Source organism: Numenius arquata, chromosome 2, assembly GCF_964106895.1.
Source record: "Numenius arquata chromosome 2, bNumArq3.hap1.1, whole genome shotgun sequence".
In the NCBI taxonomy this organism is placed as follows: Eukaryota; Metazoa; Chordata; class Aves; order Charadriiformes; family Scolopacidae; genus Numenius; species Numenius arquata.
In genome coordinates, this window is record NC_133577.1 from 80682276 (window position 1) to 80694930 (window position 12655).

The following is a 12655-nucleotide window of genomic DNA, read 5'->3' on the forward strand; positions in this document are numbered from 1 at the left end:
CCATATATTTTGTATAAGCTCAATTTACATGACTGAAAATGTGAATGAATGTAGGCAGGGACTAATGAATATAGGAACCTGGGTATGTGCTCTAATAACTTTATGCAATGTGTTCCTGTCAGGTTAACAACAATAAATGTGGAAATTTTGGAAGATTTTGGCTCAGAACAACAGAAATTCCTGTAATACATATTTATTATATGGAACACAGGAACAATTAGGAAACCAGATTTATCTGAGCTGCTTTGTGTTTGCCACTAATATCAATAGGAGCAGGATGCAGTTTAGGATTTCCCACTATTAAAACTAACCTGCAAGATGAGATTCACTGCTTCTATAGTCCTGAAGAGCCAGGGGGTCTCTAGAAAGAGCTTCCAAAGATATTGAAGACCTGGGAATGAAGGTGGGGAGAAGAGTGGGAGGGGTGAGAACTAGTCACATGCTAAACCTCTCAGCCTTCAATAGGGTTTACACCCTAAAATATGCAGGCATAAACACCATGCTCTGTCCATCTCCTCTGGAGGAACTGATTCCATCCAGACAGTGTTGTCCTCTTCCTTGCTGCTTCTTTTCAGAGAAGAAATAAATTCCAAAGAGAGTTACCAGTCAGTTGTCAGATAAGGTTTAAGTGAAACCAATGGGCAGACAGACTGATGTCATCAGGCAGATTTCTATGGCTTTTAAAGACTCTTATCATTGTTTTACCACAATATTTTCTTTTCCCTGTGGCAAAACTACCATATAAAAAGCATAAATATTAGAGCATGGATAATTAAATAATAATGAAAAAATAATTAAATAATGAATTAATATAATGAAAATTTATGTAGAGATGGGAAACACAGTGGAAACATTTAAAGTTGTGATGGACATTCTGTGCATGTATGCATGGTTGTTGTACTGTTGACAGGGAGTGTGCCAGTGTGATGAAGATTGGCTTACTTAACTTCTAATTTCCTTGCTTTTGTGTTCATATGTGTATAACAACAGCCACTTCACAATTATTTTTTTGCATATAGCAAAAAGCATAGCAAAATAAATCAATCAACTAACCATCCTTTTTTTTAGTCTGTCATTTTCATATCACTTTTGAAATGCTATTCTTTATATGTAATTATCTTCAGCTCATAAAAAAGAAAATTGTTAATTTTATTACCAAGTAAAGTGTATTTCCAATTAGTATTTGACATGAGTTCAAAAGGTCAATATCCTTTGTCCACAGTGAGAGCAAACTGTAATAAGAAGGTCTTTCTGCTTTTGGCAATATCTTAAATAACATAAAAGAACAATTTCTTTGTGCTTCACTTTGCTGAGTGATAATGGAAAAAACTAATTGATGATCATGTCGTAATTTTGAGTTTTAATTCATCATTGACTGAAAACTGTTTTTTTGCACAAAAATTAGATTCAGTTACTTTCTTATAATTAATTAAGTGATAGATTTTCCTAATTTACTGATGTATATAGGAAAAAAAATCCTAACCTACTTATGTACGTAAAATTAAGAAACGTGATTATTGGCTTCATTGAAGAATTAGCAGAAACATGTTTTTGATAACATGTCAATATTAACAGGTCGACATTAACAGTAATCTAAAGAGCTTCTGATCTTTTTTCAAAATCTTTTCTGGAGTTTGAATGGTAATTTGTTTTGTTCCAAATTCTCCTTAGTGTTGCTTTCACAGTAACTATTAAAGTATTTTAGGATGCAGATAAATAAATATGTTTGATAATTGCTTATATATTGTATGTGTTTATGATGCCAAAGAAGGGCTACCTAGGCTTTTTCTTTTTCCCCACCCTACTTTTCCATGAAATTAGATGCTTTTTTTACGGTGCTGATATACCACTATACTTTTGCATTTGTGTATTCTGATTACAAGAGAAGAGCTTTAGATGAACTGTTGACCACAGCTGGGAGTTTTAGAACATAGGAATATCTATTTGCAGAGTACCCAATTTAAATTTGGTTGTCCGTTATTAAAGCATAAACAGCCAGTGTATATAATGAACCTGCATTCATTTTGTAGAAAATAATGTTGCAATACTGTAGCAATGCAAGACCTCCTAGGAAGGAATTTCTGCACTGGCCCAAGGGAAAAAAGATGCCTGCAGCCAAGTCCTGCTCATGTATCCTGTGTTCTTTAGTTTGATAACCAAGTTCTGATTTTGAGCATGTCTTTCTGTACTGTTTGGGAGCTGAGAGTGATTAGTCTCTCCATCCTGACTCATCTGAGTCATCAATCGCTCTTTGTCTCCCAACCTGAAGCTTCACACAGGTGCATTTATATCCTCATTAATAAACTTTCAGTTTTCAAAAAAAATTAAATAATTCAGTATAGTTTCAGTTGAAAAATATTTCCTAAGACCAGAGTCAGGAAGTACAACAATGCATTAAAGAGTGTTTGTATTAAAGGAGAAAATTAGGGGAGGAAAGAACTAGTTTTTTGGATTATTTTTTTTTGGGGGGGGGGAGGCGAGTGGGCTTGTTGGTTTTTGTTTTGTTTTGTTTTGTTTTGTTTTTTTAAAAGCCTAGTGCATCATGAATAATACATGAATTCATGGATCCCTTGCAATTTGAAAAAACAACCAAAAGGCAAATCCTATCAACTGTAAACCAAAGCAAGCAAAACCAAGTATATTAATACTCTGGTCATTTATATATTTATTTTAATATTTAAAATATGACTTTCTATACCACTTTCATTTTTTCTGCTTCATTCTCCTGTAAGCTGGTACAAATCAAAAGAAAGTAGAACCAAATAAATAAGAAAATGACTAATAAAGTATTATGCAAAAGTACAAAAGAGTTTATAAAATATAGATAGATAAGGACTTTCTTTCCAATAGATAAGGACAGCCTGTCTTTGCCATATAAATAACATCTGTTTATTATGGAAAACCTGTCATTCACGAAGTTAAAAGAATTTCTTTTAATTGGAAAGATTAGAGTGACTTTCACAGCTGGAAGTTGCCATCTGTAGAAAAGAACATCTGTAGACTTCTGAGCAGATTAAAAAAAACCCACAAACTTAATTTTTTGCTTCTTTGCACCCAAGAAAATATTTCAGTCCTGTTCTTCCAAGAAATTAAATTGCAGGGAGAGGTGAGGTACCCAGCACTACGTAGAATCACGCACACTGCAGAACACAATGTGTCACAGAAATAATTCTGTATGCATGCAGTATTACTTATGGAAAAACAACTGTTTAAATTTATGAGCTAATTAATCATTCAAACACACACAATGTAAAAAAGACCAGTCTGAAACACCAGTATTCCATTGGTAATAAAAACAGATTCAGTGGTAAAGAATTCTTCAAAAGCATATGTTAATCATAACTTGTCATTTTATTGATGTAGATCATGAAAAATGTAAGTATGAAAAACTCTTTTTACTATTAGCTTCAGATTATTTTCTTTAAACTGCAGCACTTGATTCCAAGGTATGAAGTGAAGGGAAAATATTACTTGTCAACGACTGTTTAACCCTGTATGAGAAGCTGAAGAAAACAGACTGTAATTCAGGACTCATACTCTTGTGTCCTAGAAGTTGTAATACTAATGACTGAAAACTGTGTTACAGAATAAGAAAAATAGGTAGAAAATTGCTTCCAAAAAGGATACAGTCAGCTTCAAATGTAGTCAGTTAGCAGGTAAGTCAGTAGCAGGTAGTCAGTTAGCAGGTAAAAAACCTGCAGGTAGTCAATACGCATCTGGTACCCAGTTTCTAGGCTTTGGTGCGTTGTTTTGTTTTGGGGTTTTCGTTTGTTTGTTTGGGTTTTATTTGTTTTTTTTTTTATTTTTGTTCGAGTAGCAGTCACATTTTTTCTACTTTGAAATAAAAAATCTCCTCTACTGTTTTGTGAATGGTGCATAACAGATTGTGAAACTGGTTACATGGGACATATAATAAAGCTGACTGTAAAATAAGATCTGGAAAATACAGCAAGATAACAAAAAAAAGGAAACACCATTTATTAATTTTTTTAATATATATATATGTAATTTATTTAAAAATGTAATTGGTTAAAATGGGAGCTAAAATATCAGGCCAAGTAAAAGAATAAATTAACCATCTCTCTAGAGGATGATTTGATTTCACTAATCTTATGTTTGTATGAATCTGGACTAACTGACCTAAAGTCAATGAATATATACTTGTGAAAAAAGTAATGCAAAATCAGATTATGACCTCGGTGTAATTACCACAGTCATACTGGAAGAACAGATCTAATTGAAATGACAGAACAGTTATTAGTCTTTGTGACTGCCCTACATAAAGTTCATAACTGCTATAAAGATGAATGTTTAAATTATTATAATAAATTATATTGATATCAACATGACATTTTAAGTTCTTTTCAAGGTAGTTTGCCTCTTAAAGTTTAATCACACTTGTTGCAGTGATCTTTACATTATTTATACATCAAATTTCTGACATTTCTGTACTTGCCAAACCAAAAAAATAACTTTACAATTGTGCTTTATTTGCAGCATCTGGCGAGGACCAAATATAAACTGCACAGACAGTTCAGGTTATACTGCTTTACATCATGCAGCTTTAAATGGACACAAGTAAGTGCCTCATGTTTAGTTTTTATGTAGAATGGCATTTAACTGTGTAACTTAAAAATATGTAGCATAGTGCAGAGATTTTCACAGAAAGTTGACAAACCCTGTCTTACTAAAATCATCTTATTTCCCATGGGATACGTTAATGTAAGAATTTTTGACACTGTCAGTAATATTAGCATGTAGTAATAAAAAATAGGAAAAACACTTTAGAATTTATTGATTCTATACTGGTTATTCCAAATTCTTCCTTGATTTTGAGTGAATTTATAATTGTTATTGCTAGTGGGGGCTCTAATGCTTTTTAGCTAGTGGGAAGTTACAACAGAAAATTTTGTAATATACTTGTGTGTGTATGTACAAATGTATAGCACATTGAATTTTTAAGGAAACAATGTTGTGGAACAAAAGTACGGTATAGATTAATCATTATCAAAGTAAAAGCATGAAAAGAATATTCAGTAGTTATACACTTGAAAGCGGAAAAAAACTGGCTATTACCTTGTATGGGACCTTGTAGCTTTTCCCTTCCTGCTGTCCATCCAAGTTACCAAGTGCATGTCTCAACAAGCTTGGGGAAAGCCTGTGAAATCCCCACTGAGGGGTACTGCACAGACATACCACTGCAGCAGAATTCTTTAAGGCATTGACATATCAGTAAAAAACTGGAAACTTAACTTGCTACGTATTTTTTTATTACACCTTGTAATTTGTTCTGTGTTACCTCTGTTATTACAAGTTGCCCCTTGCTACATGTTACCTCCATTGTATTATGCTGCCAATTGCAGTTGTTACTAAGGCAGAACAAGAAAGGAAGATTTAATGAGGTCTATAAAGTTCTAGTGGGATGGGCCCAACTGTAAGCAAGGTAAAACTGCCCCACTTAATGCAGTCCACCTATCTTGTTTGTAAACTGATGGTGTTAACACTGTCTGGATTTTCACTAAGGAAAGGCTTACGTAAGGCTTTGGGTTATTCCTCTGTGGGAGATAAGGAACTGATCTAACCCCAACTGAATCTGAGAGTGATTTGCACTAACTTTAATGTGATTTTGAACTGTCCGTAAGATAACATACGAATCCATAACAATTACATGTTTAGTTTACTCATTTCACAATTTTTGCACTCTTTCTTGGAAAAAACAAAACTTTAGGAATAAAACTTTAGGATGTGTCTTTAATTGTATTCTAGAAGCCTGCATATCTTCTTTAGATGAGATTAATCTTTTGGTGAATATAGGATATTCTGTTTCTGAAAAAAAAAAAAAAAAAAAAAAAGTAGTTAAAATACTGTTAAACTAGATATTGTGCGTTTTCCAAAATTTCAGTTCTGTAGGAAGATTCAGAATAATCCATTAATATATTTTACCTCCAGAAATTAGGTCTAAAAGTCCCTAATACGGTCTATTAAACTCAGCCTTTTTTAAAAAGGTTTCTCTTGGTTATAGTTTATGGATTGTTTCTGTGCCATTGGCAGTGTTTCTTGTGCCATTGCACATTTTTGACTGACAAAAGTCCAATCCTGAGCTTGCAAAGATTGCTGGTTTTAAATAGGTGAAAACTGTATAAATAGCAATATAAACTATAAAATCCCAAAACATACAAAAGCCAAACTGCATTTTCAGATACAGCATTGGCCAAACTTCTGCTGAAGTCAGAGAGAACTTCAAGATATGGACTTATGTACAGCTGCAGATACAACTGCTGCTTTTGAAAAGGTCGTAATCACCACTGGCGGCTATGACCCCTTACCCTCACAGCAGGTTAAGTAGCAGATCTTGACATCATATTTATAGCTTGTTATAGTAAAGTAAGCTGAAATACATCATGAGGTATTTAATGATAAATCATGATCGTTCGGGACGTGCTATCCAACCATCATACTGATCATCCTACAGTGGTAGCACTATCAGCAAGAGAATTGGACAGATACTTAGTGGTTGCAATTTTGTTAGTGACCGCAAATATCAAACAAATAGGTTTACACTGTTTCAGATTTGAAACTCGATATTCAAAATCAATATTGGGTACAATCTGTTGGCAGGAGAGCCTTCCCACTTAAGAGAACTTTTTGTCCTTTGAAAACTTCTGGAGTTTTAATTTTTCACACTTTACATTAGGATGAACTTGAGAGATTTCAAAGTTTTTCAGGAAAAGTGAGAACTTAAGACTTAATGACCCAACCAATGATTTGTGGCTGGAACACTTGTTGGACACCAGTGTTCAAATCCCTGCTTGATCATCATATCTGATGAATTCTCTCCTCCTTAGTTATTCTGAGATAGTTCTCTTTCCTTTTGAAACTATTCTGCTTTATATAAGTAATTAAATCATATCTGGGGCACGAACTTGAATCTCAGTCTTCCTAAGTAATTTTACTTAGCCCAGTAATGTTACTGGGCTAAGGACTCTCAGTCTTCTCCTCCTGAAATTTATTTCTACAAAATGGAAAACTTCTGACAGAGCACTAAAAAAGACTCACCCTAGAGAAATGTGATGGGTCAGGGCATTCTTGAAGGATGAAAGACCTAGGTTCTATTTTGTAGCTTGAATCTTGCAACAGACTTTTTCCAATAGTGGCTGTATATCATTACCTATATATTATTTCAGTTGTGGAGGGTTTTTTTGCTCTTTTTCCTCACATGTTTAAATTTATGTTTCCTTTTACTTGTGTCCTTTTCAAACTACACTGTATCTCTAGCCTTCATTAACTATCTACTGCAAGACTAACTATTATGACATGAGAAGTCTCTCAAACCTTATTTGTACTAAAAAGTCTCAGGAGTCACTTTTCTGGAACTTTTGGTGTAGCAAAAGTCATTCTGTAGTGTAGCTGTTCTTTCTTGGTGGTTTTCATGTTATTTGACCTTGTCAGGAGTAAACAAAATTCAGCTTAAAGTCTCCCTCAAGAATTAGACGTGATGACTCCATTATTTCTATGGTTTCTTTTGGAGACAATTGGGAGTTCCTTTTGACCTGGATATATTCACTCTTACTTGCCACATTTTTTCCTCAATAGGAAATTAAATAAGGTTCCATCAAGGCTAGGAGAACAATTGCCTCGGGATTTACTTTCTGCCTCATTTTGTAGTCAAAGCCTTCATTTATAGTCATAACATGGGCTGCATGTAGCTTCTTCCACACTCGCCCTCCCCAATTTTTTGAGCAAAATTAGTAAGAGGCAGTGTTTCCACATTCAGCAGAATCATGTGTAGAACTGCCCACACTGGATCATAGATGCTATTACCTTAATAACTAATATGGCCTGACTGTGTCAAACTATGAGAAGACAAATGGAGATATAAGACAGAATTGATAACCAATGATTATTCAACACAACTGTTTTTTAAGTTTAACCTTTGAAGTTAAGTACAGGAAACTGCTTAAAAATCAGTGATGCAGTATACCAGCTTATACTAATCTTTCATTTAATGTGTCATAAGCCACACTGAAAATACTGAGAGGAATATAAAAAGAATTAAAATAATAAAAGTCTCTTGTTTTCTTCATAGCTAGCAGGAAGGTGGGTGTGGGAAACGAAAATAGAAGCAGTTACTCCATAGAAGATATTATATATCTAACTAGATCATCATTACGTTGTTTCCTCCAAAAGAACTCTTTGAGATAATACCTTAAAGGACAAGAAAACTTGTTACTTTTAAGCCTTACTGCAAGAACCATGTCCATAAAGCTACTCTTTTGTCTCCCTGCCTCCAGAACTCAGCAATGATGGGGATAGGAGTACTTCTCTGCCTTGAGTGCCTGGAAGGTTTATCTTGAAAGGCATGCATGTGGCCTTGACTGGCAAATTCTAAAACTGATTCCATGGCCAGGTGATCCTATTGAAAGAAACAGATCCAGGGAACTGATGATAATATTGTTGATGGGTATTCTTAAGAAGTAAGAATTAGAGCGAATAGCATTTTAGCTGTGTTCTGCTATCTATTTCATCCTTAGAAATGATTGGTCTTCATTTTTGTAGCAGTTTCACTTGAAATACAGGTTATTCAGGGCAAAAAATTTGTTAATATGTATGTGCATGTAAAAACTTAATAAAATAGGCTTTCTGTCAATGTTTAGATTTATGTCCTGTTTTTCAGGGATATAGTTCTCAAACTACTTCAGTATGAAGCATCAACTAATGTGGCAGATAATAAAGGTTATTTTCCTATTCACTTGGCTGCTTGGAGAGGAGATGTAGACATCGTGAAGATTCTCATCCATCATGGGCCATCACACTCCAGAGTGAATGAACAGGTGAGGTGATAAAAAATATTTGTGTATATCATGAGAAAAGAGCAGCACATATTCTTTAGGTCTGGCAAATTTAGAGCCAATCTATTTTCCATTGTTTCGGTAATTTCTTCTCCAAGACTGATACAATCTTCCAGTATAAGCATACCAGATATTTTTCTTCTCTATGGACACTGACCTAAAGGATATTTGATTTAAAAAGCATGAAAAAACCTTCTGCTTGTTTCTGAAAAATCATATGAAGACATACTCTAACTGTACATCTTATATATATATTGATGTAAATTTGCATAAACTCTGTGTCTTTTTAACTTTATTAGATATTAAAATCCTGAAAACCTTTGAGATAAAATTAATATTCTTGGTATATTTTGAGTGTAAATGTAAGTGTAAATGAACTGATAAGCAGAGATAAATGACAAACCAGATGGACTGCATGTATGCATGTGCAGCAGGAAGGACACATACATACTAGGAAAAAATGATGAGAGTATTACAGTGGGTAAGTGGATAAATATGTTGCATTCTGTTATCAAACATATGGCACACCTTCTGTTTTCATTCTCTATGTTCTTATATAGCCCATTTGTAGGGTTTATATTTAGAAATAGAAAGAGAAAAGGCAATTAAAATCAGACACCATCTATAGTCAGCTGAACTGCTTGAGGACTGGAAGTAGGCTGTGAAATATGAGTAGTAACAATAAGCGATTGGATGTGCCAGGGTAATCAGGAAGTTATTTGAATGTAAAGGTGGGAGTCAGGTCCAGACTCGGATCTAAATTTTAATGTCTACATTGCCTGTGTATGCACCATTTTGTATATGCACCAGCTTTGGAGTCCTCAACACAGGAAGGACATGGACCTGTTGGAATGGGTCCAGCGGAGGGCCACAAAGATGATCAGAGGGATGGAGCACCTCCCCTATGAAGACAGGCTGAGAGAGCTGGGGTTGTCCAGCCTGGAGAAGAAAAGGCTCTGGGGAGACCTCGTAGCAGCCTTCCAATATCTGAAGGGGACCTACAGAAGAGGCGGAGAGGGACTCTTTGTCAGGAAATGTAGTGACAAGACAAGGGGTAATGGTTTTAAATTGGAAGAGGGGAGATTTAGATATTAGGAGGAAATTCTTTCCTGTGAGGGTAGTGAAGCACTGGAACAGGTTGCCCAGGGAAGTTGTGGATGCCCCATCCCTGGAAGTGTTTAAGGCCCGGCTGGATGGGGCTTTGAGCAACCTGATGTAGTGGAGGTGTCCCTGCCCATGGCAGGAGGGTTGGAATTCAATGATCTTTAAGGTCCCTTCCAACTCTAACTATTCTATGATTCTATGATTCTATGATTTTATTCTCCAGAGGCCTAGTCAGTGTAATCACAGGAGCCAACAGGGTTAGTCAGGTGACCAAAAGTAAGACAGGATTCATTTGCCGAAACACTGAAATCCGGTACCTTCTAAGGCGCCCTACAGGAACTGAGACATCTGTGCAGGCCTGAAGGTATGAAAGAGGATGCTCAGAATTTCCATGTCCTTGTGGGGTGGCTGATGGACTCCAGGTAGGGTGCCCTACAGCACCTCAAATGCAAAGTACAATCTAACAAATGAATCACACTGAGTGTCTATGTTAGTGTGGCCAGAAGGCAAACTACGAGAAAATAAGAAATGTGAGATGCTATTCTTTGAATAATCTATTTGATATTTGACATTATACTCCTAGCCATTTGAATCCATACAATAACTATGATCTGAATATCAAGTATTAGCACAGGAAATCTAGGAAAATAAAGTAATAAAATATGCCCATGTGACAGTCTTCTGGGAAATCCTGTAATACCCTGGCTCATGCAAGAAAAAATACAAAAACCAAAACTTGTCATTCTGTGGTTTGAGTTGCAGATAAGGAGTTTCTCTGAGTTTCTTATTCCCATCAGCTGTTGCATGTAAGTTGAAACCAGTTGAATTGTCGGGTTACCTTTTGTCAAGGAGAATGTTGGGGTTTTTTTTGGGTTTTTTTGTTTTATTTCTGCAACAAAATTAAAAAGCAACTTACTGATTGCATGTTAACTATTTGCTTGAAGAGATTCATTGTGCTCTACTGACAGAAAACTGGCAGGAACTTCAGAGAGAGGGATAGTGAAAAAGATATTTCAGGAAGACCAGAAAGAGAAATGTAAATTCAAACCTACTTTTTTCCATTCCCATATATACTTCCAAACTTCTAGATTATTCTCAGTCTTGATTAGGTGTGCTGTCCAGTCTCTCTGGCTTGATTGCTGGAGCAAATAAGCAGGGATGCATCTGATTCTATGCCCCATTGACCCAAAAAAAGGTCTTGTCATTAGATCTCCTGCTGTTTATGCATTTTACCCAAAAACTTTATAATGGAAAATATGTGAGCAATCCTCGTAAGAAATGTTGGACCTTAGATCTCTCAAGGGAGTCTTGATCATATTAAACTTTGAAATTAATCTCATACAACACAGTTTTTCTGACCTTGTAAATCCCCTGATGTTCCACTCTAGACAGTGACCAGCTTTAGTAGGTGGACCACTTCACTGGCACCACCTTTACCATATTAATTAGCACTCTACACAGGAGAATATTATCCATATCATGGAATGAGAGAAATGCCATGTTGATGTAAAGCCATCTCCACCCACATATCTTCAAATAACACCAGAGTGGCATCCTCACCCTAATACCTATTGTACATTCTTATGAGTCTGTAGGTTTCTGAGGCTTTTGCTTATTTGCTGATAGGCTGTACAAGGCAGGTGGCTCCTCATAGCTCTCGGAGCTTCTTTCAGATTTGTGGAGCTGAAGCAACAGCTTATAAGAAATCCTGGGTAATTTTTCTTCCTTCTTTTTTCTACTGAGAGTTGGGGAGAAGCATACCCATTTTTCCTGACACCTTTTCAGCACAGCAAATAATATACTTGTCAGACTTTTTTTCCTGGTTTTTTTTTGTTTGTTTTTTTTTTTTTTTTTGTTTGTTTGTTTTTTTTTTGTTTTTTTTTTTTTGTAAGGATCACATTAAGAATGTATGTGCTTTCAGTGTAAGAAAATAATTTTGTTTTCAATTTAAAAACTGTTGCAATTAATGTGTAATACATCTTTAGTTTTCATCTGTTTTATTGAAATTCTATGTAAAAGATGGAAATACTTCTAAAAACCTAAGTGAAAGTAATGAACAACACAACAAAGAAGTAAATGAGAAGCTCATGATGCATAAATATATATTACATGAATTAACGGATTTAATATAGTATACTGTAAATTAATTGAACTGCACTCCATGTTTAAAATGCAGTTAACTAGCATCATAGGATCATATCCAGCCATATCCAGCATCTAAAGCTCTGAATGCCCCCTACTGTTCCTATTACATAAAATTGAAAAAAAAACGGTAAAGAGGCAGTTAAATGACAGTTATTTTATGGGGGTGGTGGAACGTAGACTGGCAACTCTACATACAGAAAATGGTTAAGGCATAATGACTATGTAGGAATAATTCTGTCAGTGTTTAATACAGATGTTTTAGTTGACCTGCGTGATGTGTGTTTTAAATTACAAAATATGGTGAAGTTACAAAATACGTAAGTGTTGAAACTTCATTGATGAAGATTTGAAAATACGCAAATTATAAATCAAATGAAGATCAGGTAGGTAGTATGAGATCAAGATGTTTTAGTAAGTCATACCAAATATAATAAAAAGGTGTGCTGTTAACAGACTACTTACATGTTTCTTTATGTAGAGACATATTGGTAGCACAAACATTTATTATGGCAACTCTCATCATAAAATTACATAATTGATAAGAGATCCTAATTTAT

General features: G+C 35.0%; 1 protein-coding gene across 2 annotated transcripts in view; it reads left to right on the forward strand.

Moving 5' to 3' along the window:
* Nucleotides 1-12655, forward strand: part of ANKS1B (ankyrin repeat and sterile alpha motif domain containing 1B) — a 441596-nt gene that overhangs the window by 44579 nt on the left and 384362 nt on the right. For both annotated transcript variants that reach the window (XM_074144245.1, XM_074144246.1), the window contains exons 2-3: nt 4498-4578; nt 8675-8831. In XM_074144245.1, coding sequence (XP_074000346.1) covers nt 4498-4578; nt 8675-8831 — 238 coding nt within the window. The remainder of the gene's footprint in view (nt 1-4497; nt 4579-8674; nt 8832-12655) is intronic.